Source organism: Trachinotus anak, unplaced genomic scaffold (genome assembly GCF_046630095.1).
Source record: "Trachinotus anak isolate AG129_WGS33_773 ecotype Australia unplaced genomic scaffold, CSIRO_AGI_Tana_v1 ptg000006l, whole genome shotgun sequence".
In the NCBI taxonomy this organism is placed as follows: domain Eukaryota; kingdom Metazoa; phylum Chordata; class Actinopteri; order Carangiformes; family Carangidae; genus Trachinotus; species Trachinotus anak.
In genome coordinates, this window is record NW_027273857.1 from 568,176 (window position 1) to 592,800 (window position 24,625).

General features: G+C 43.3%; 2 protein-coding genes and 1 long non-coding RNA gene across 4 annotated transcripts; all 3 read right to left on the bottom strand.

Moving 5' to 3' along the window:
* Nucleotides 1-1,272: 1,272 nt before the first annotated feature.
* Nucleotides 1,273-6,012, bottom strand: LOC139622324 (frizzled-7-like). Its single transcript, XM_071479525.1, has one exon. It carries the CDS (start codon nt 5,718-5,720, stop codon nt 4,056-4,058), a length of 1,665 nt encoding a protein of 554 aa, XP_071335626.1. The 5' UTR covers nt 5,721-6,012; the 3' UTR covers nt 1,273-4,055.
* On the bottom strand, nt 1,273-6,364 carry LOC139622325 (uncharacterized). Its single transcript, XR_011691206.1, has 2 exons — nt 6,009-6,364; nt 1,273-1,929 (listed from the first exon to the last, which is right to left on the bottom strand). It is a non-coding gene; the product is annotated as an uncharacterized lncRNA (long non-coding RNA).
* A 7,351-nt stretch (nt 6,365-13,715) lies between these two features.
* Nucleotides 13,716-20,345, bottom strand: cdk15 (cyclin-dependent kinase 15). Of its 2 annotated transcripts, none has more exons than XM_071479563.1 (13): nt 20,069-20,345; nt 19,115-19,261; nt 18,668-18,762; nt 18,473-18,552; nt 18,271-18,365; nt 17,850-17,912; nt 17,131-17,254; nt 16,779-16,899; nt 16,611-16,704; nt 16,235-16,298; nt 15,613-15,661; nt 15,055-15,197; nt 13,716-14,838 (listed from the first exon to the last, which is right to left on the bottom strand). In XM_071479563.1, exons 1-13 carry the CDS (start codon nt 20,276-20,278, stop codon nt 14,729-14,731), a joined length of 1,395 nt encoding a protein of 464 aa, XP_071335664.1. In that variant the 5' UTR covers nt 20,279-20,345; the 3' UTR covers nt 13,716-14,728. The 2 variants fall into 2 exon arrangements, with proteins under 2 accessions (XP_071335664.1, XP_071335663.1); XM_071479562.1 differs by having other exon boundaries at nt 13,716-14,841; nt 20,069-20,340.
* Between the last annotated feature and the right edge of the window lie 4,280 nt (nt 20,346-24,625).

Sequence of the window (24,625 nt, forward strand, 5' to 3'; positions counted from 1 at the left end):
GTATCACAGTATAAGTACTTCTTGTCTCCTGTGACTGATCTCTGATCAGATCATTGATCCAGAGTCATGCTACTGTTGTAGCTGCTTCAACTACATCAGATACACTGAGGTAGTTCAGTCCACCAGTTCACAAGACAGGGGTCGGGCCTGGCTGGAGTCAGTGATGGAGTCAGTGCTGGAGTCAGTGCTGGAGTCATCGCTGGACTCAGCGCTGGACTCAGTGATGGACTCAGCGCTGGACTCAGTGATGGACTCAGCGCTGGACTCAGTGCTGGACTCATTAGTGCTGGACTCAGTGTTGGACTCAGTGCTGGACTCAGTGCTGGACTCAGTGATGGACTCAGTGCTGGACTCAGAGCTGGAGTCAGTGCTGGACTCAGTGCTGGAGTCAGTGCTGGACTCAGTGCTGGAGTCAGTGCTGGACTCAGTGCTGGACTCATTAGTGCTGGACTCAGCACTGGACTGTTAGGGGCCCGGAAAGATTCATGTTGTGTTCAGTTTCAGTTTAAACTCAGCTGACGTGAGACAGACAGTGCCTGCCTCGGGAGCAGCAGGATCCAGATCCACCACTACTCATCTTTACTATTAACCACTGTTACCTGTCATTATTATTGATAACACCATTACCGACACAGCTGTTCCTGGTCTCTCTCTCTCTCTCTCTTCTCTCCCCTCTCCTCCCCCTCCCCCTCTTTCTATCTTCTCCTAAACCCAACCGGTCGAGGCAGACGGCCGCCCACCCTGAGCCCGGTTCTGTTGGAGGTTTCTTCCTGTTAAAGGGAGTTTTTCCTCCCCCCTGTCACCAAGCGCTTGCTCTTTGTGGGAACTGTTGGGATTTTCTCTATAACAGAGTAAGGTCTTGACCTGACCCTGTAAAGTGCCTTGAGATAATGTATATTATGATTTGGCGCTATACAAATAAAAAAATTGAATTGAATTGATGAGAAACCAGACTTCACCCTGAAACACTCGGTCCCGGACCTGGACTCAGCTGAATCAGACTCAAAGTGACACCTATGTTACCTTTGAACTGATGGGTGTTTACTGTCCCCAGGTGGTCACTGTGGGGAACTGCAGTGAAGCTACATGATGATGTCACAAGCAGCTATAGGCCAGGCTATACACTGTAAAAAATACTGTCAGTAATGCACTGTTAGAAAATAAAACAGGCACAACCAAGACTGAAACAAAATGTAGAGCTGGAGAGTTCAGAGTAATAAAGGACAAGCAGGGATGCACTGCAAAAAAATCACAACAGATAAACACATGGTGTCAGATTAATGAACAGCTGAGATCATTTCTTTTATTTATCAGTGATCGTGATAGTTCCTCTGTGAGTCTCTGTCACTTTAACATCCACACGAAGTATGAATGTTTGTATTGAAGACAACACTGTCAGCATCAGAGTGATTAACATCAGTCATTAGTACATTTCTAACAATTACGTCCTTGTCATTTCATCTCTGCTCCTTCAACTCACATCATGACGTTTATATTTTCACCACCAGAGGGCATCACATCGTCATCAATGAAGAGTCAGAGTGCTTCATAGTTAATGGACATTAATTCAAATACTTTGATCAGCTGTGATCAGCTCCTGTCTGCAGTGTCTCAATGAAGTTCTGCAGCCTGAAGTTTTATTGTGGAGGGGCATCAGAGATAATGATATCCTCAGGAAGTGATGTCACACTGAATCAGATCATGTCTGTGTGTTCAGTTATCACTGTTGTATTGTTACTGTGTTACTTTATCTGAGTTCCCACCTTGTGGCTGAAAACTCTGGAGTCAGTTGTGAGTGATGCTGCTGAATGAAAAGTTTTCCACTTTCAGTCGGATTCTTGTCGTCTGTTCTTCCACTGTAAGGAGGTCAAACTGCTCTGGTTTCACTCTCGGAGGCACAGGGAGGGATTCAACTACATTTTCTACATCCTGAACAAAAGCAAGAAGAAAAGAGGATCAGATTTCAGCAGGAAAGCTGCAACAAACCCCCTGTTTTGTTTATCAGTGATTTATCTTCTCCAAAACACACATTTAGTGCAGCTAAAGGTACAAAAACCAAAAGCACCAAAAACTGTCTCAAGCAGCAGATTTCACCAGACTTAAAAAAAACACACAGACATCTTATTCTGAAAACCTGTACAAGTATAAACTGTTCAGCATAGAAAAATGAGAAACCCTGCTTAAAATGTGATTTTAAAATTCTCAAAAATACATAGGTTCTTCTCAGAAAATATATATACACAAATGAGTTATAAATGAGGCAGTGCAGCAGAAGAGATGTGACCCTAACCTGCAGAAATCATAACGACACATTCCTTAAGAAACAGGTGGAAAAGTAAAGACAGGACAGGAACAGACAAACAATAAATCTCTAACGTTTTATTGGAACGAGTCTGATTGTTTGCTAAAAATTATTGAAAAGATTCCTAGAAAGAAAAATGTAATTTGGTTGTATTTTTTCAGGCCAATACTTATATTGCACTGTATTTGCTGTTATATGTATCATATATATTCATTATTTCTGCTTGTTTTTATTTGATTATATTTACTTCCCTCCTCTTTTTATAATGTATTTTAACATTTTAACTGTATTGTGCTTGTGAAAGGTTAATGTAAAAGTTCATAGTTATTATCATTATGGATATTTGAGTTTTTTCAAAATCTGGGCTGATGTTCATCTTTTAAAATAAGCAGATAATAAATATAAAGATTTTTATATGGGACATTTTACAGTGTGCACACTAAAAACCAATAGTCTTATGCTATAAGTTGTTCCCATAATGCTTTGGGGGATGTAAATATAACATACGACATTGGCCATGGATTCAGTCAGTTAGCAGTGAGCTACAACCTGATCCTGTATTTGTTTCCTTGGAGTCAAACTGTTCCATTAACAGCAGCTGTGATCAGCTCCTGTCTGCAGTGAATCATATCGTCTCTGTTTCACTGTGATATTGAAGGAAACTTTAAAACAGAAGGATTCTCAGTGAAGTTCTGCAGCCTGGAGCTTTATTGTGGAGGGACATCAGAGATAATATTCTCAGGAAGCGACGTCACACTGAATCAGATCTACATGTGGTTCAGGTCTGAGGGTTCAGGTCAGACTTGGTTCAGGTCTCTGTGGAGGATGAGGATGGTTTTTGCACAAACTGCAGTGATCAGGTTCTCAGTGTTTCAAGTATGATAGCTAACTTCCTGTTGTGTTCACACCTGTGTTCACCTGCCCGTCTCACCTCACCAATTTCTTTGCCTCTCCTCTCTCCCCTCACACCTCCCCCTTCACCCCTCACCTCTCGGTGAAAACACTGATTGATACTGGTAAGTTTAACTGAGTGATTTTTAGTGAGCAGGAAAATTTTTATTAATTATTTATTAGTTATTGGAAACTAATTGCCTATATATGTTGAATTATTGCTGACCAAAAGACTCTCCATGTTATACATTAACTGTAAGTGTACTAATCAGATCTAAAACAATTTGTGTGCGCTCAAGGTCAATTAGTTGATCAGTCAAATGACAGAAGAGTAATTAGCAATTATTTTCATAATTGAATAATTGTTTCTTGACAAAAGTACCACATATGTTCAGTTTTCAACTTCTAAAATGTGAATATTTGATATTTTTCTTCAGTGTAACTGAGTCTCTTTGGGTTTTTGACTGTTAGTTGGACTAAACAAACATTCAGACGTCACATTGTCCTGTGGGAAACTGGCATGGACATTTTACAGACTAATCTACAAATAATGAACAGATTTATCAACAATGGCTTTTGTTAAAATAAGACAATTTCACATTGTCTTTCTAGGACATTTATGGACCTGTTAAATAAAGCGTCAGCTGAACTCGTCAGAGACTCAGTCAGTGTACAAGTATGAAACATTAAAGCGCTACAGGTGGAGGTTAGAAAAGTGGAACAACATGGTCTTCAAGAGTTCGTAAGAGTCCTTCACTGTGAGGTGTCTCCTCTGTGAACTGAAGGCTCAGTCAAAGAACCAGACGTCCCCCATCAGTCCCAGTAAATTCATGGGGTCAAGTTCAGCTCTTCTCCACCAGCACTACACCGTCGTCTCTCCCTGGTTGTTATTGCTCAGTCTCTTGTAAAACCGGCGCCAAGACTGCAGCGTCTTGCCCGACCAGATCCAGAAACCAGATGTGATCCCCACGATCATGGTCATCAGGTACTTGATCATGAACACGGTGAAGTCCGGCGTCACCGGTGCGAAGTTTCCACTGGGGCACGGCACTGCAAAGTGCTTGCATGTCTGCATGTGCCACGTCCTCTCCCACTGCAGCCGGAAAGCCTGCTCATAGAAGTAACAGGCGATGACGATGGTGGCAGGCACCGTGTACAGCACGCTGAACACACCGATCCGTACCATTAGCCTCTCCAGCTTCTCCGTCTTGGTGCCGTCGTGCTTCATGATAGTGCGGATACGGAAGAGTGACACGAAGCCTGCCAGCAGGAAGGAAGTACCAATGAAGAGGTAGACAAACAGCGGTGCCAGGACGAAGCCCCGCAGGGCGTCCACACTATAGATTCCCACGTAGCAGACACCGGTGAGCAGGTCTCCATCCACCTGCCCCATGGCCAGGATGGTGATAGTTTTCACCGCCGGAACTGCCCAGGCTGCCAGGTGAAAGTACTGTGAGTTGGCCTCAATGGCCTCATGACCCCATTTCATCCCAGCTGACAGGAACCAGGTGAGGGACAGGATCACCCACCAGATGGAGCTGGCCATGCCAAAGAAGTAGAGGATCATGAACAGAATGGTGCAGCCTTCTTTTTTGGTGCCCTGGGCCACCATCTTGTAGCCATCCTCCTTCAACTTATCAATACACACTACTTTGTCCTCCAACAGGAAGCCTGTGGTGTAGGCCAACGCCACCATGAAGTAGCAGCCGGAGAGGAAGATGATTGGTCTCTCTGGGTATTGAAACCGCCTCATGTCCACCAGGTACGTGAGCACAGTGAAGAGGGTGCTCACACAGCACAGGATGGACCAGATGCCGACCCAGAGCCGGCCGAACTTTAACTCATCTTCTTGGAAATACATCAGTCCGTTGGGCTTTGACACCTCGCAAGGGGCACCGCAATCCTTCACCCCCAGGAACTCGTAGTTGAGGTAGGTGGGCACCTGGAGCTGCAGGGGGCAGGAGAAGGGCTGGTTGGTCCAAACGTACGGCGGAAGGGTCACAAGCTCAGGGAGGCCAGGGGTCGGGTCGGACGTGGGACCATCAGTGTCAGTTGTGTTCTGACCCACGCAGATCTCTCCTGCGCCGTGGACCGGGAAGTTCTCGCAGCGCAGCCTTTCTGGCCACTGGAAACCAAATTTATTCATGAGTGCCTCGCAGCCCTGACGTGCCCGTTCACACAGTGACCTGCACGGAGGAATGGCCTGCTCCAGAACTGTGCAGACCGGTGCGTACATGGAGCACAGGAAGAACTTCAGGTCCATAGAGCACTGGACTTTAACCAGTGGGTAGAACTGGTGGACCTCCAGCCCCGCGTCCTCCTGGTTGGTGTGCCCAAGTAGGTTGGGCATGATGGTCTGGTTGTAGGCGATGTCTGTGCAGAGGGGGATGGAGATGGGCTGGCAGAAGCCGTGCTCGGGGATGGAAATCCCCTTCTCATACTGAGAGTTGCAGGGCTGGAAGAGGAGCACAATGACCAGAGAGCAGCCCGTTACCCAAACCCACTGCCAACCTCTCCCCACTGCCATGACAGATGATACAACCCTGAGAAACACCACAAAACTAGTTTCCACAAAGCAGCAGAGGCTTTCCAGAGGCTGCAGCTGTCCACCAGCAGAAAGTCATTCAAACACAACGAAGAGCCTGTTTTCCTGAGCGCTGCACAAATCCGTGTAAGGAGCTCTTTAATGCTGCATTCCTTTATTACTCCAAAGCAGTTTCCACAACTCTCCAAGAAAACGGAGGGAAACTGACTTCATTCATATTTGGTGGATTAAAACGTTTGTATCATGAGATCAAAGACAGAAAGGTCTCACGTCCTCCGACTTGAATCCGCGGCTCGTAAAGCCCGAGTGGAGACTGCGGGGGTCTGTCGGGGCTGCGCTGCGCCTCCAGACCTCCTCAGTCCTTCACCCTCGGTCCGGGAGTCCAGAGAAGTTCCGTCTGTCAGAGTCGGGTCAGTTCTCGGTCCTGTCTCCTGCACCGGGACGTGTCCCCCCCAGCAAGGTCTGCAGGACAGCCCCCATCTCTCTGCCCCGGCGGTTTCCAGGCTGCCCCCGATGTTCACCTCCTTCTGCTCGATCGCAGAGGGGGCGCCTTGAAACCCCGCTCCGTTGCCAATCCTCCAATCACACGCTTTGTTTTCTTGGCCGTCTCGCAACTGATAGGTCAGTGGAGGTGAAAGGGGGCGGGGCATTGCGCAGGAGCCCTCCAGTGCTGCTGTTTAATATTCCTGCAGGGATGCATGTCTTTAAACACATCGCTGCACTTTTCATACTGTACGAAACCAGAAGTACACAAGACCCCCCCCCCGCTGTCCTCCCCCTGACCCCCCCGCTGTCCTCCCCCTGACCACTGACTGGATTCAGTGGTATCTGCTGCTGGGTCTGTGTCTGATCTTTACTGTAATAATACATCATCACTTGTTGATTCAGTTCATTTTGTCATTAAACTGAATCTGAAAACTTACGTTTCAAAATATAAAGTAGAAATACTCAACTAAAGTACAAGTACCTCAATATTGTAGTAACTCTAAGTACTTGAGTACATGTACTTCGTTATTTCCAACAGTGCATATGAATATAAAGAGATGACTTTAATGATAGATAGCAATAGAAAAAGATACAAGGCAGAGGCTCTGATCTATTTTTAAAATCATCAAGAACAAAGCAAGGGATGTGTTTCTTTTTTTGTCACTGAGTTGAATTAATCAATAACTGAAGCCTGAGACAATCAATCCATGATTAATTGATCAGCTACTGTGTTTATTTTTTAATTGTTCATGAGCCCTCTGATTGGTTGGCTGCAAATTCAATGAACCCTCAGACTGATCAATTTATCAGTTCAGCTCCCAAAGCACCACAAAGAGACACAAAACCACCACAAAGAGACTCAAAACCACCACAAAGAGACTCAAAACCACCACAAAGAGACACAAAACCACCACAAAGAGACACAAAACCACCACAAAGAGACTCAAAACCACCACAAAGAGACACAAAACCACCACAAAGAGACACAAAACCATTAAGAGACTCAAAACCACCACAAAGAGACACAAAACCATTAAGAGACTCAAAACCATTAAGAGACTCAAAACCACCACAAAGAGACTCAAAACCACCACAAAGAGACTCAAAACCACCACAAAGAGACACAAAACCACCACAAAGAGACTCAAAACCACCACAAAGAGACACAAAACCACCACAAAGAGACACAAAACCACCACAAAGAGACTCAAAACCATTAAGAGACACAAAACCATTAAGAGACTCAAAACCACCACAAAGAGAATTAAATTGAACAAAAAGTAAATAAAAGATAAGTAAATAATAGAAAGAATGTAAAAATTGAGAACATTTTAAAAAAGTGGGAAATAAAAAAAAGATTTAAATGAAATTAAAAAAGATTTGAAAATACTGAGATTTAAAAAAAATAAATATAGTCATGAAATGTAAACAAGTAAAAATAAAATTTATAAAATATAGATTAAAGGACAAAAACCTGAACAGAGAAAAATGGATTGTGTAGCTGCACACTAAAAATAATTCTGATTTTGATTTGAATATTAATCAAATAAATTAAGTTTTGACTTAAATCAGAGATGAGCGACATTTCTGTGAGACTCACTCTGACTGATTTTCCGCAGATTGAAACTCTCCTGTATTTATTTAACAGACGAGTTTCCATCGTTCCTGGGAGGTGAGGTGAACGTAAACACATCACAGCGTTAAAGCAAACACGGCCGACGCCACAGCGCCTTTTAAAGCCTGAACCCTTCAAAATAAAAGACCTATCCGTCACTGCTGCCTCGTCTACTCTTCTTCTACTGTTTATTCTGCCTCACTTATATGACCATAAACAAATGAGGAGGAGATGAGTCAAAGGGAGAGAGGAGGAGATGGAAAAAGAGAAAATGAGTCCTGGGAAAGAGGAGAGGAAGACAGAGAGGGAAAGAGAAGAAAACTAGAATGATTTTTATTTGTCTCTTTTTCCTTCCAGCCGTGTGAATGGTGACGTGTCCCTGTGTAAACCATGTCACTCTGTTCCAGCAGTTCTGTACTGGGCCCTGCTCATGTCAATAAAGTTCATTTAAATGTGAGTTTGTCTGAGGCAGAGGGATGAGAGGGGGAGAGAGGCTCATGTTTCATTAAGAGAATATTTAACACGGCGCTACTGCAGATTCTCTGAGTCCTGAGTCCTGAGGACTTCTCTGAGGATCAGGTCTGTGGTGAAATGTCTCATTCTAGTCTTTGTTTAGCCCCCTCCTCCTCCTTCTCCCTACATTCCTGACAAAGTGGCGTGGAGGAAAACCAGAGGCAGTGAGACGGGGGGTGGGGGGGCTGATGAGTGGGAGTCTGTGTAGTCCAGGACCTGGTTCCATAAAGACCTGACCTGCCAAATGAGTAAAAGTACTGTGACTGGACTGAATGAATCCAAGTCTGATCATCAGGTCATACTCAGGGTCCACATCCAGATGTTGTTCAGTCAGTCTTCATTTACCCAGAATTCATAGCACATTAGTCCTGGATGCAGGGGGGGCAGTCTGGCTGTAGAAAAAAGTTCTTTGATTCTGTGGATTCCTGTGTTTTGATGTTACATAACATCTGCAGTGTTTCAGTGAATTAGTCCTTTAAACAGAGACAGCCTGATCAGATCAGAGTCTGAGCTGCACCAGGATCAGATCCAGGATCAGATCTAAGTCTCAAATGCTCCATATCGTAATAAATATGACCCAGTGTATTTCACAGAAACATGAGGACTTTATTCTGAAATGTCAGGTTAGTTATGTTGATGAATGTTGGTCATGTGACTGGTTGTGCAGCAGCTTCTGTTCACTGAGATCTGAGGTAATAAACTGAAAACTTCACCTTCATTCATCCACTCACATTCGCTCAATCACCTGATCCACCTGAGCACGCTGACTGCCTGCTTCAGCTTTCAGTCGGCCGCCATGGGCTTCCTCAAATCCATCCTCTCCCTCCACCCTCCACTAAAACCAGCTCTGCAGATGAGAAGCGGCCATGTGAAAGGGGTCCAGGGGAGTCAGTGGAAGCTGATGATATTAACATCCTATTACCATCCCATTCATACACATTAACATGACAAGCCTCCTGGGGGTGGGGGTGGGTGTAGGGGGGTGGGGGTAGCCCTCTGGGGTAGGGGGGGCAGCACTCTGAGATGGTGAGCACAATGGAGCTCCACCCACAGGTCAGAGCTGAGAAGAAGAGTGGAGGTGAATGTGGAGTGGAGTGGGGTGGGGTGGGGGGTATTACTTAATCATAGTAACAATCAAATTAAAATATTAAAGAAATATCATTTAAATATTTTTAAAAAATGTTTTTTTTGTCTTTGTTTAAAAAGTCATTTTATTTTGAAATAAATAAAATAAATAATTCTTCAAATGGGATGAAATCTGACACATGACACAGCTGACCCTGGGGTCAGAGGTCAGAGGTCAGAGTGGAGGAACGAGGGGGGTACAGTGGCCCTGAGAGCTCAACACACTGCAACTTAAGAAAGCACAAAACATGCAAACACACAAAACACAAACACATTCAGAAAACATCTTCATCAGTTTGAGAACACATGAGCTGCAAACACACACAACACAACCAAACACACAAACACACCGCTAACACACACAACACAACCAAACACACAAACACACCGCTAACACACACAACACAACCAAACACAACTTGCAGACACTGAGATCACAGCTCTGAGACGAGTCAGAAACTGTCCCGTAGAGACCACCTGAGACCAGAGACCGGATACTCCGGGACCAGGACCAGGACGGAGGTTCTGCAGGTTCACCTCACATTCAAAACTCAAAACCTGCAGATCCACCTCCACCTGACACCTCTGATCCACTGGAGGTCTGGAGGGACATGAGCCAGACTGTAACAGACCTGGTCCTCGTCTCTCTCTCTCTCTCTCTCTCTCTCTCTAAGTCTCTCGCCCTCTCACTGGTGTCTCTCACTCTGATTAGTTTCATGCTGTGAGTAATGAGGCGTCTCTGCAGGTTTCTACTGTTTCCTGCTGTTTCCTTCATCACCACCCCGGGCAGTACCACACACACACACACACACATATGCATGCACGCACGCACACACACACGCGCGCACACACGCACACACACACCTCAACATGCGGTGAAAAGCTGCAGTGTGTGACCTGCATGTAAACTCTCAGACACACAAAGTGACTGTTGTTACACCTCAGCTGTCTGTTACCATGACAACAACCAGCAGATAGTTGTTGTGAGTGACACTGAAAATCTAATAGTTGCTGATTGAGTTGAGTCTGATGAGCTCCTCGTGATGCAGACTGGAGAACGTCAGGAATGAAGAACATTCTCCGTTTTCCTCCTGCACAATTTCAGATGTGAACTTTGTTGATTTACAGTCGTCACCTTCATTTCCCAGCTAATGGTTGCTTTGATTACTGATTAATCTGCTGATTGATTGATTGATGAATCCTCTGCAGAAACAGTAAAAAATGCCCTTCACAGTGTCCAAGGTAACATCGTTACATCTTGTTTGGGCCGACCAACAATTTCCTGTTTATGACAATATGACAACAAATAACACACACACAGCCTCACAAATAGAAACATCAGAATATAAAGATTCAAACAAACGTAACCCACAGAGAAGAAAATCTGTTCATGTTTGTAAATATTGTCCGCGATCACAGTTTCCTCCTCCTCCTGGCCCATTGGTCAGAAAACTGAAGAACACCGAGGTTTCAGTTCCAGCTTCCTCCATAATGAAGTCAGTGATCTAAACTCAAGATGTGGAACAGCTCATTTATTTGAGTTATTTACAGTTTATAGTTAAGATTGAAAATGTTTTTTCCATTTATTATAACTGATATAATAAGAGCCAGAAGCTAAGATAACAGGTACTGTTAATCTGCTAAGCTAGCTACATTAGCTTTACCAGGAGTTTAATTAAGTGGGAGGGTGTTGTGCTTTCAAAACGAATATGTTTTTTTAAATAGCAGAAAAACATAAATGTAAAGTAAATGTAGTTTTAGCTTTAGCAAAGGCTAGCTGTGGCTAGCTGACCAGCTAGCGTTCACTTTACAGGTTAGCTCTGTCTCATACCTATTGCAAATTTAGAATGCTGTTACCATGGAAATGATACATTTCTATGAAATCATATTTAATTATGTGGTAAACAGACGCCAAAAGTTAGAATGTGTTTTATTTGTGGCAGATTAGTGCAAATTGTGTTTGTTTGAAATAATCAGCGATGACCATGTCAGACTGCAGAAAGTTGAGGAAACGAAGATTCAAAGTTTGTCAAGAGAAAACAAACGAAAACCAAACAAAGAAAACAGATGAAAGTGAAACTTGTTCAAAGGCTGCTGAGTGCTGTGATTTATTAATGATGACATTTCTTCAGTGTCGTGAATGAATTTTCTCTCATCAAACAAACAACGCAACACAAAAAACAAACACTTTGTTAAATATGCACAAAGGCCGAATTCGTTCTCTTTTATCTCATAAATCAATCAAACGTCCACAGTGAAGCTACATTTCAGTTTCCTGTCAATCAACTGCATCTTACTGTTTCTCTGTCAAACAAATAATTCTATATTTATACATGAGCGTGATCAAAACAACTGGACGCATCGAGTTTTGTTGTCAAAGTTCAGTTCTGAAACAAACACGTTGATCAGAAGCTTCTCGTTGAACTCGCGATGAACCAAAGAAACAAAGAAACAGACGACGACGAAGAAAAACAAACTGAGACTCAGTTTCTGTCTGGAAACAACATCTGCGAATAAAAAAACCTGTGAAATGAGATCACTCACAAATGAAGACACTGAGCAAATAAATACAATAAAAATGAAGAATCAACAAGAATAAAATGCTAACGAAAACTAGCTCAGTGCTCTTTTTTCCTCACAGCGTTTTAAGAATAAACTGTTTTGTGTTTGTGTAAAAACTGTTTTTTAGCCTTTAAAGAATTGTTTGTTTTTCACGTTAGCATGTCTGGCTAACTAGCATCCTTCCTACAATAACCAAGTGCTACTAGCATAATATACAGAGATGCAGGGATGATGTGTTGCTATAGTCCAACCCTGAAGTCATCATCACCTGGTTCCCTCCACAAGCAGCCAATAGGATTTCTCCGTTGTGTTTTGGATGATCAGAGAAAATCAGCAGCAGTTTCTGATCCTGACAGGTTTGGTTCAGCAGGATCATCTTCACTAATGACTCCACTTTATGATGTTTGAAGCCTAAACACAACCAGCAGCAGTAAAAAGCTCATGTTAGGCTCTAAACCAACGACACCACGATCACATGACTTCACCGTCACCACCACTAACCTCCAGCCTGTAGTCTGATTCAGCTCTGAGCTCTTCTACAGAAGCCTTTCCTCTGACAGAGTTAGTGACAGTCTGTAGAAACACAGCGAGGCTGTAAAGGTGGACTGGTGAGGAGGTCGGTTTCATGTTGGACTGATGACGTTTAACGTCCCCGACGACCTCTGTCGTCTCATTTAGACTCTTGTTAGCAACCGAGCTGCTGTTAAACACAGACCTGATTTCAGTCATCAAGCAGAAACACATTCAAACAACCAGAGACTCAGGACCAGGGACAGGAAGTGACATGATGCAAGCCTGGTTTATGACTCATTTCTGCAGAACTATATTCACTAAGTACATAATTTTATGTGGTGATGTGTCCTGTCAGAAAAAGTCCAGTTCCTGGACATCCACTGTGGGTCTGATCTGTTTACATTTATGTTCACACTTCATCATAGAAAAAGTTTGTTTTGTTCATGTGTTTGTGTTTTATGATTTAAGAGTACGGAATGAATTAAACACTGTGTGTAGGCAAGGTGACCAGATTTCCAGTTCGACAACACATCATTAAAATATCCTATGTTTTATTTCTATGAAATAAAAAAGGGGGACAGCCCAGGTTTTGTGTATTTTGACCGTGGTAACTGTTATACTGTAATAAACTATGGTGAAGGCCGACTGGAATCATCCATAATTGGAGACTAAAAGACATGTTCTGTATTTGTCCTGTATTCTCGAGTTCAAACCTACATGAGATAAATATTACTGGCGAGACTCTTAGCTCAGATAGATTTTCCACAATTCAACTGTTGAGTTCATTCATCTGATTACAGATTTCAGCTGCCATCTGGATGTTTTCCAGTGAGACATAGTGATGAATTAAGTTTGGTGTGATATGATCTAATCCAACTAGCTCTGTTGTCTCCTATTGTTTCCACTGCAACCTCTTGCAGGATCTGGATCATTGGATTCACAGTTAAAATTGGGGACAACCCCAGCCAGCGACGCGACACCAAAAACAGGGATGTCTGGTCCGCCTAGTAAATGTGATATCTCCATTTTTACTTTTTCATAAATTTGCAAAAATTAATTAGTTTTCACTTTGTCATTATTGAGTACAGACTGCTGAGGGAAAAATGAACTGAAATTATTTTAACATAAATAGTGCAACAACATGAAAAAGTGAAGGTCTGCAGACTCTGAATGAACTGTATATTACACTTTATTTAAGCAGCTTCAATCAGGTTTATTTGTGTATGAAACTTCAGCAACATTTGTGCTGAAGTGACAACTTGGATCAAAACAAAAGAACGAGAGAGCTGCTCACACAAGGACAGGAAATAACACAAAAAACACACAACAACATGATGTGGAGAGTCTGGAGCTGCTGCAGATTCAGTCATTATTCATGAAGAGTTTCAGGAGATTTCCTCAGAGAAAAACACATGGGGGGGTGGGGGGGGACGACTGGGGATGTAAACTCTTCAGACTGAAGGGAACATTTTATATTTAAATCAACATTAAATCTGATTAAATTAGATTTACATACAAGAAGATTCTGCCTCCACATCACCAGCACTTAGCTTCATGCTAGCAGCAAGAAAAATAATGTAGATGATGAAAATTACATTAGATTTAAATTTGGTTTAAATAATGTTTTTGTTCATTTGTATTAATTCAACAAGAACGTGTAGTTTTAATTTTTAGACTTTATAAACTTGAGTTGTTGTAACTTAATTCAATTCAACTTATCATTTCAAGACAGAGGAGCTGAAGTTAAAACAACTTGTGACATGAATTCATATATTCATAAAACTTGTATATTTATGTGAAGGATAAATAAATCATCTGATTCCACTGAATGCCTGTTTGATGTTTTACAGTTTATGTGAGAACGATAATGATAAATTGATAAAAATTTTACCAGTATTACTCATTGGTTATTTTACTAGTAATACTAGTTTTTTACCCTCATATGTTTAACAGTTGTCTCTGACTTTGTCCCTGGAACACAGGTTATAATTACATGCTATGCTTTTATTTTGAAGGCAAGTCTGACTTATAGTATTGTTTCTCAGTTTGATGCTAAGACACAAACTGTTCCCAACTTTTACAAACGTCCCTTAACAAAACACATGAATTCTGCATTTAACTAAATCTTTCTCACTCCATCTCAGTTTGTCTCGTCTTTTTCGGTTGTACGGTTTAATCACCAGCACTTGGCGGCAGGCAGCAGGGAGGGTTTGACCCTTCGCCCGAGGTTGTAGATGTCTCTGACCTCCGTCTCCAGATGAACACCTGGAACCTTGAAGATCGACACTGCTGAAAAACACAGAGGAAGAAAACACTGTGAGGCTGTGTGAGTTAGCTGCAAGCTAACTGTGCTAACAGGGGGAACCTGAACAGAATCAAACCTGCAGCTGTTCATGAAGGTAATCACATGTGTAACCAGGTGAGTCATAACAGTGGGGGAAACACTGACATGAAAATTATTATGTTACCATATATATGGCCATATTAGCTTGGAGTTCTTACTGTCTCTGAGCTGCATGATGGGAGGAGGTAGTGTGCTGAAGTATGGGTGCTGCAGAGAGTCCTGAGCTGAAATCCGGTCTGTAGGGACCCCCTTCAACATCCTCTGGACCAAGTCCTCAGTCTTGTAGGGCAGCTGGTTCAACCTGATCCAGATCAACACAGACTGACTATTATTATACTAGCATTTGGCTCTTTAAGCATGTTTGTGGTCTTTCTAGCATGTGTGTACCATGTGTGACAATTGACATGCGTACAATCCTGTTAGCATGTATGTCGATTGTAAATGTTGGCATTCATCACAAGTCTGTTAAGTGATAGTTGACTCCATGCTAACATGCTAACAATTTAGCATATGGTAGACTCAGTATTACTGGGCTCCAGGGTGACAAATGCTCTTGAAAGATAGGAGGCGAATGCTAATACCTTAGCTTAAAATATTAAGGAAGATAGGCTCCATGCTAGCACTTAAGCATACACTACATTGAATTATAGTAAGCTCTATGCTAACACTCCTGGCTACACTTTAGCATGCATTATGCTAAGTCAAAGTTAGCTTACCTTTTCCAAACTGTCCTGAACTGTTTTGGCTCAGACTGATGGAACCACTCTGAAGAGAGAAAACAAATGGCTAACTAGTAATGTTAACATGCTAACACGCTAAACTAACTATAATATAAAAATATATTTCTAGTGTAAAATGCTCTAAGTTTTGGAACTACAGTTCCCATAATACTTTGAGGGATGTAAATGGCAAGTATAGTGAGTCAGTGATTGGGCTGAGTCATGTTGTTTTTTAGTTTCCATGTGGTCAGACTGTCCAGTGACAGCAGCTGGATCAGCTGTGATCAGCTGTGATTCCTGTGAAGTTCAGATCATCTCATTCTCTGGTCTGACTTTACAAAGTATCAGTCACAGGCTACAGATATTTATTCATGAGGTTTTTGTCAAACTAACAACGTGTTTATTGAGACTGATGACTGAGATTACAAATAACAAATTAACACAGATTAATCACACTCTTGTCTCCGTCTCTCTCGTCCTGCAGGGACGTCATCTACCTGTGTCCGGTCCCTCAGTGCTCTGGCTCTCACTTGACCCTTTTTTCACTTGCCACTTCCTGTCTCCTCCTCACTGTCTTATGATTGGCTGTTGGGACAGGTAGTGTGTGGAGTAAACTCACCTGCCTTATAATTGGGCAGCAGACTGACTCCAGGCCAGCTGTCCTCAGAGGGGACACCCAAGACCTGCAGAGACCCACAACACTAATATTATTAGTATTAGAAGTAGTAGCAGCAGTACGAGTATTAGTTGTAGTAGTAGTTTATTTGTGGTAGTAGTAGAAGTTGTAATAGTAGTACTAATAATAATAATAATAAATTATATTTAGAAGCGCCTCTCAAGACACCCAAGGACACTTTACAAAGCAAATCAAACATTTAGAAGCACAAACAAGATAAAATAATATTTGAATGAATGACAATAAAATAATTAATGACAATAAAATATACTAGTATTAGTGGTAGTAGTCGTAGTAGGAGTATTTGTAGCAGTTGTACCGTCCAGATCCTCTGCAGCTGTTCAAACACATCAGTGACTCCTGGGAACGCCGGCGCCCCCTGCAGCATCTCAATGAAGATACACCCCGCCCCCCTGATTCAAACACAGAAACTTTATTCAGTCACATGACCAGAACAACCTGCAGCTCCACAGGCTCCAGCACTCACCACATGTCCAGGGCGGTGGAGTAATCTGTGGATCCCAGCAGCACGTCGGGGGGGCGGTACCACAGAGTCACCACCTCAGAGGAGAACGTCTGACTTGGGATGGACTTGGACCGAGCCAAACCTGAACTCAGAACCAGAACCAGTCAGAACCAACAGAGTAGAGACCACTGGTAAAGAAGATGTAAAATCTGTAATGAGGTGTGGAGGTGGTTCTTGTCGGGGTGCGGGGTAGATTACTTAAATTAAGACTTAATTTAAATGTATCTTAGAATAATTAAAGTTATGTAGTGATGTCATGTGGTGGACAGGGCTCCAGAGGAACCTCACTCAGCTCCTGGTGTTTGCTCCTCACCGAAGTCGGCCAGTTTGAGTTCTCCCAGGTAGCTGATGAGCAGGTTCTGAGGCTTCAGGTCTCTGTGGAGGATCCTCCGGCTGTGGATGTAGCAGAGACCTCGCAGCAGCTGGAACATGAAGATCTACACCCAGACAGAAGACAGGTGGAGTTTATGTTCCCCTGAAACCACGTCCTCTGCAGCACGTCAGGGGGGTTTTAAGGATTTTATCTTACACCCAACACAACTGTCTCAGCTGGTCTCTGACAGGTGTCACATCTCTGTGGTCAGAAAGTGACCAACACACACATGGTCTGACGTAACACCATCAGGCTACACTGTAACCACACACTGCTACATACATCAGACTAGTCGGGAGCTGGACTGGAGGGGTCTCGATGTGGGGGGGTCACAGCTGATGTGCTGCAGCAACAAAACCAGAACCTTCTCTGCTGCCTGATTCTCCATCTTATATTTAACATTTCATGATGGAACCTGTGACCTGCACACAGGGTCTGAGGAACCTGGTTCTCTCATCTCAGACCTGAGCTCATGGTTCTGGATGGTTCCACCAGTTCAGGTTCTGTGGATTTCTTCAGTCACTAGAGAGAAAGACTTTGTGCTGTGATAGTAACTGACCTTTACACATGTTGCACTCAGGTGTGATAACAACACAAGATATTTAGACTAATTACAGAGCAACAGTCTTTAGTTCTGGTTCACAGGAGTGATGACGTACCCGCACGTTGTGTGAGTGCAGACCTCCGGGGTGCTGGGTCATGTACTGGGCCAGGTCTGTCTGCTGCAACAACAGAAGAAGAAGAGGGTCCACACGTCACCACCTGCAGTGAAGCTGTAAAGTCCAGACTGATCTCTGACCAGTGAGGGGAGCTCGCTACCATACACCTGACCTCAGAGGACACATTTCACAGTCCTGAGGACGATCACAAGATACAGCTGAAAGAAACTTTTCTGTTTTCTAAAATCCTTGAAGATTTTTTATGAAACTCCGACCTCAGTCAGGAACATTTCATGTTACTTAGAAACACTTCAGATTATGAAATGGATTTGGACAAATACAGAGTCCAGATCAAAGAAAACAAACTACTATGAAAAGAAAGTGAAATGAAGCCTCAGCCCACCACGGACACATCTCTCACCACGTATTCAAAGACCAAGGTGAGCGAGTCTCTGGCGTGGATGATGTCATGGAGGAGGACGATGTTGGCGTGTTTCAGACCTTTGAGCAGGGACGCTGCACACACACACACACACACACACACACACACACACACGTATTAATCCAGACACTGTGTAAGTGATTCATACAAATGAAGATGAGGTCATGATCTGATTGGTCACCTTCTCTGATGGCGGTGAAAGGGACGCCCTCCTCTGTCTTCATACGGATCACCTTCAGAGCCACCAGCTGCCCGTTGATCCTCCACAGAAGAAATGTTCACAGTGAACACACAGAAGTCTGAGTGACATGTGAACACAGCACAGAGAGGGTTAATAAATACTGTGTAGGAGAGTTTTGCACACCTGACGACTCACCTGCTGATGCCTTTATAGACGGAGGCGTACGCTCCCTCACCCAGCTTCTCCAGACTCAGGTAAGACTGAGCTGCTCCAAACTGAAGACCAGGTTTCTGAACACAACACACACGTGTTACATGTCATATCACATGATGTCATATATGTAAGTCATGTCAGGTGTCATGTATCACATTGTAAAGCATCACATCGCATCATGTCATACAGCAGTGTCAGGTCAGACTGTGTGTCACATGTCACCTATGATCAGATCAGGTCAGGTAAACGATATATCACACTACATGTCCTGTCGTATGACTCACCACAGGTCACATGTCCTGTTATGTCATGTCACAACACATGTGATATTTCATGTCATGTATGACGTCACAGACGAAACACGATGACGTCATTAAAAACAGTTTCACTCGTCTGTAACAGACTGACAGGTGTGAAATGTCAGCTGACCCAGGTGAAGTGGTCCTCACAGCTCTTCCCGCCCAGCGGGTCACTGTTGCTGCGCCCTCGCTGAACTCGCAGCCGTCGAACCTGCAGAGTGTGGAACCACTGATGCTGAGACCCAGAGGGGGACGAGCTGGACCGGTCTGGATCCAGCTGTGACACACAGACACAGGACAGGACCTGAACATCTGAAACCTGTAGACCATCTCACACCGTGACAAGTTATTGCATTAAAGGATTCAAAAAATAAAACCACTTCAGAAGCTCTTTGTATGTTCAGCTACATAGTCAATGTTAGCATGAGCAGCTGGTTAGCATGCTAACTTCAGGAGAAGAAAAGACGTGACAGAGACAACAGTTAACCCAGGTGTTTGTCTCCACCTCTGGAGACAGATGTTGGTGAGTAAAGTTTGATGCTGAACTCACAATGTTTCTTCTGAACTGGTGAGTAAACAGCTGCTAATGCTAATGTTAGCTATGTAGCAATAGCAAAACTTACATATAGCTCCTTCAAACTCACAGAGATACACTGTAAAAAATGAAGAGGGAAAACATTGTGAACAAATGTCACTGAAGGATGTTCTCCAGAAAACACTGTTAAAATTTACACCCAGGACACAAAATTTTTACCAAATACCTAATATAGAAGAAAACACTGTAAAAAATGAATCACAGCAAACGGTGATCTAGTTTAACAATAAGTTAAGTTTAAACAATAAATGAAAGTTTAGACGAAATGAAAGGGTAAAAAATTCTAACCTGAAGATACGCTATCAGAAATATCCAGGGGACACACTGTGAATAATACAGACGTACACTGTAAACATATACAGCCAGGGTATGTAAAATGAGCAGCTTGGGTGATGGTTCTCACCGTTTCACTGTGGTTTAAACCTCGTTACAATCCGCTCTGACACTGAGGTTCAGTTTGAACACAAACACTGTTTCACGTCAGTTTACCTCAGCAGGCGGTAGTGAAGTCGAACTTCTGCTTTTTCTGAAGCTGAGCTCCTCCATCTTCACCTCTTCCTCGTCCTCCTCCTCACCAACACCATCATCTTCTTCTTCACCTTCATCTCTCCTGCCTTTCTCTTCCTCATCTTCCTCACCACAGCAGCACCTCCTCACCCACCACCTGGCCTCACTCACCCATCGGGACAAGTCCTCCATCTTTTCTTCTTCTCTTGATAATCCACTCCTTCCTCCTCCTCCTCTCTCTCTCTCTGTGTCTCATGACTCACATGGTTGAGGATGAGCAAACAGGGTCCCATGACCCCCCCCCCCCCCCCCCCCCACACACACACACACACACACACACACACACACACACTCTCGAACCAAAGTTAAGAACAACTGAATCCATTCAACACTGTGTGTGTGTGTGTTTGCTGCTCTCCGGTGGCCACTGTCTGTAAATACAGCTCTGCACTCTGATGAACATGTGTCACTGGTGTTCAGTGTGTGTGGTACACTAACCACTGAGAAATGGACCACACTGAAACCTCTTCATGTCAGCATCACGATCAGGTCTCTGTGAAGTCCAGGTCCTGTCCGGTCTCATGATTTTGTGCTGTCTGTTTTTCCTGTGCTGAAAGTCTCTCTCCTCCATCCTGCTGCTATGTCGGGACATCTTCACCTTCCTCCTTCCTGTCTGTTTTAGGATTATTCTTCTGAACTCATGTATGAGTCAGTTCTGGATAAAGTTGGATCCTCAGAGATGTTCTGTCTCTCAGCTGGTGAACGGGACGTCTCTGTACGACTTCGCCTGTGTTTTCTGGGACTACGGTCTGGAGGACTGGAGCACGGCCGGCTGCTCTAAAGGAAACGCCTCAGACGGAGTCCTGAGATGTTTCTGTAACCACACCACCAACTTCGCTGCTCTCTGGGTGAACATCACAACTCTGCACCGACACATTCACCAGCTGCAACTACAGAGAGTTTCATTTCACTAAACTCAGAGATAACAGACTCAGACATCACAGAATCCAGGAGTCTGTAGAGACTGTTCAGAGAATGAAGTGAACTCTGTCACATCCTGAAAGAGAAAATACATCATGGTGGAAACTGTGAAAACTTTGTTTCTGCTTCAGTCTTTCAGAGAGAATTATGAGTATGCACAAGCTCTGGACTGGATCTCCATCACTGGACTCTCTCTTTCTGTCCTGGGTTTGGTTGTTACCATCATTTACCACATTAAAGAAAAGTAAGACTGAAGTTTCAGAGGAAAACCAAGGGTTACTTTCACTGATGGTTAATCTGCTGTTAATCTGTTTTCAGTGTTCCCAGTGTTGTTCAGTTTTTAAGCCTGAGAACAAGAGAAAATCAGATGTAGTCCTGAGGTGAACACTGATTCATGAAGCAGGTGAACATCACAACATAAAAATCATTTGACCTCAAATGCCATACAAACACAAGGTGGTAGCATTTAGTCTGATTTGAAATCACAACCCAGAGTTTCACAGAGCGGAGGAACACACAGGACATAAGTTATTTTATGTGTTTAACCCCTCAGATCTCTCTACATATATATGTATATTTATTTCAGAGGAGTTTGATTGTTTCAGCATATTTAAAATATGTTTACATTTTACATTTTTAGGGGTAGCTATATGTTCCATAATCATTTTTGTTTTATTGAGAATTCACTTTACTCTAATAACAGTTTATTGTATCCAATTTTTCATCCTGAACAATCTTATAAAACCTGAATGCCTCTCTGCATTGGCTCCCTGTAAACTCCAGGATAGAATTTAAAATCCTCCTCCTCACCTACAAAGCCATTAATGGTCAGGCACCATCGTACCTTGGAGAGCTTATAGTTCCCTATTTTCCCAATAGGACACTTCGCTCTCTAAATGCAGGTCAACTTGTGGTTCCCAGAGTTTGTAAGAGCAGAATGGGGGGCAGAGCCTTCAGCTATCAGGCTCCTCTCCTGTGGAACCAGCTCCCAGTGTGGGTTCGGGAGGCAGACACCCTCTCTACCTTTAAGATCAGGCTTAAAACTGTCCTGTTTAGTAAAGCTTATAGTTAGGGCTGGCTCGGGTATGTCCTGACCCATCCCTTAGTTATGCTGCTATAGAGCTAGACTGCTGGGGGATTCCATGATTCACTGGGCGCTCTCTCTCTATTTCTGTCTCTCTCCCCCGCTCTCTCTCAATGACCTCATGCCATTAACTTTGTATTTTTTCCCTCCCGTAGTTTGTGCTTCTCCTCTCTCTCCCTCTCTCTGTCCTCATTCTGCAGGTATCTCTGCCTCGGGAACAGCAGGATCCAGATCCACCACGACTCATCTTTACTATTACTATTACCTGTCTTTATTATTAATAACGCCATTACCGACACAGCTGTTCCTGGTCTCTCTCTCTTCTCTCCCCTCTCCTCCCCCTCCCCCTCTTTCTATCTTCTCCTAAACCCAACCGGTCGAGGCAGACGGCCGCCCACCCTGAGCCCGGTTCTGTTGGAGGTTTCTTCCTGTTAAAAGGGAGTTTTTCCTCCCCCCTGTTGCCAAGCGCTTGCTCTTTGTGGGAACTGTTGGGTTTATTCTGTAACAAAGTAAGGTCTTGACCTGACCCTGTAAAGTGCCTTGAGATAATGTATATTATGATTTGGCGCTATACAAATAAAATTGAATTGAATTGAATTGAATTGATTTGTTCCTGTACAACACAGTTAAAGCGAGCTACATTAAAATGCTGCTTCATGCATTAATAATAATGATCTAATAAAATAACAATTGATATGATAAAATGATAGAAAAAACTAAAAGGAGCCACCGCGAATTGTTTATACTTTTATTTTGGAGAATTTTTGGCTGCACATTTATTTTTACTGGAGTATGATTTAGATTTTAAAGGAATGTTTCTATATTGTTGAACAGTTTTATTTATAATTATTAGTAACTGATCAAAATGCTTCTGGGCAGATATGAAATTGTGGAGTTTTAGATCTGGATTTTCACTCTGAGAAGAAAGAGTAGAAATTGTTCACTGGGTATTTCGTACCATGTTTAGTATTATCTCTCTCCCTCTGTCTGATGACCGACTTGGTTTCTTCATCTCTTCATTTAGACGTCACGTTCCCTCGGGTTGTTCTCATGTTTTATCTTAAACACTTATTTCTAAATGGAGGTTGGCACATGCAGCATCTCTGTTCTAACTTTCAGCCGGTTTTGATCAGGAAAAGGCTGTAAAAGCTGAAAACATATGTCCTTCATGTCCAGTCTGGCTTTATGTCCACTCTGTTTGTCTAAACATGGAGAGAGAAATGAGAGCTGGTGTGTTTGAGAAAGGCTGACGAGGCTCTTTAAAGCCTTTAACGACCACATGTTCCCTTTTTATTATCAGTCATTAGTGTTTTCCGGCCTGTACTCACAGCGTGGACTCAGAGTCTGAGTGAAGCTGCAGCTCAGAGCTGAAGCCCCATGAAGTCAGCTGCATCTTCTTTTACAAATGTACATTATCAGCACAAAAACAGTGGAATTCTCCTTTAAACAGGCTGCAGCTGCTGTCAAGCCTCAAAGATCAATAATACGCCATAAGTTTTCCACGACACATGATTTCTCTCAGTTTCCCTTGACTTCATTTATTAAAACTATTTCCAGGGTTAAAGACGAGATCCAACATGTGGAGGAACAGAAACAAATTTCCATGGAAAAGGAGGCAGCTGTTTGTGCGTCCAGCAGTTTAATCAGAGCTGCTGCAGCTGATCCAGGGTCACTGCTGATAAATGACTTGTTCGAAAGTCCTCAGTGAAAAATACTGATTTTAGCAAGATGGAGGACTTTGACCTTCTTTGACACTGAACGGTCGTGGTCATTCAGACGTCATATCAAGGGGTGAAATTTCTTTAAAAAACGAATTAAAAGAAGAAAAACGAAACATTCAAACAGTGACTCTGCTGCGGGGCCTTTTGCTGGTGCATGCTGGGTGTTCTGGACCGTTGCTGGACGCATTATAAGCGTCTGCATTTCCAGGTAGATGACACGTGGTTGCTCTGGTTTTCTTGTGGTTGTCAGTGCCTCAGAAGATGGTGGCTAAGGAGTTATGGGTGGTTGCTAGTGGCAACATAAACATGTTTGCTATGGCCTTCTGTGTTCAGGGTGGTTGTTTGGGGTGTCTGAAGTGGCTGCGCTGACTTCACAGAGAGTAGGTACATGTGGTTTTTGGGGGGTTACTAGGGGGTTGTTAGATGGTTGCTATGGTGTTCAGGGTGGTTGGTGTTCAGCTGTGTTTGCAGACAGTTAGAGAGCTTCAGTGTGGACATGGAAAGTACAACTCAAAGCCAAGACACAAAGATTCACCTGCAGCTCTGGTCCTTCTGCAGGTTCACCTCTTACTTCTGCTACAAAATCAGGTCTTTGGTCAATAGGAGCTGTACACAACCTCGGCTGGGGTCAGGGGTCTATCAACCTTATTGACCATGTTTACTGGGAAACCTCGTTCGGGAGAATTAACTGCGTCACAGATTTGATTTGAACCAGTTTTCTGAGGAAGTTGACTCTGAGTACAAAGGGACACA

What these genes read in the sequence shown, in the direction of transcription:
- LOC139622324 (XM_071479525.1), bottom strand. Translation starts at nt 5,720, where the DNA reads ATGGCAGTGGGGAGAGGTTGGCAGTGGGTTTGGGTAACGGGCTGCTCT.
- cdk15 (XM_071479562.1), bottom strand. Translation starts at nt 20,278, where the DNA reads ATGGAGGACTTGTCCCGATGGGTGAGTGAGGCCAGGTGGTGGGTGAGG. An exon ending in TGCACTCACACAACGTGCGG is followed by an intron (nt 17,255 to 17,849) that starts GTACGTCATCAC and finishes GTCTGGGTGTAG; the next exon opens with ATCTTCATGTTCCAGCTGCT. An exon ending in CATCATGCAGCTCAGAGACA is followed by an intron (nt 14,842 to 15,054) that starts GTAAGAACTCCA and finishes TGTGTTTTTCAG; the next exon opens with CAGTGTCGATCTTCAAGGTT.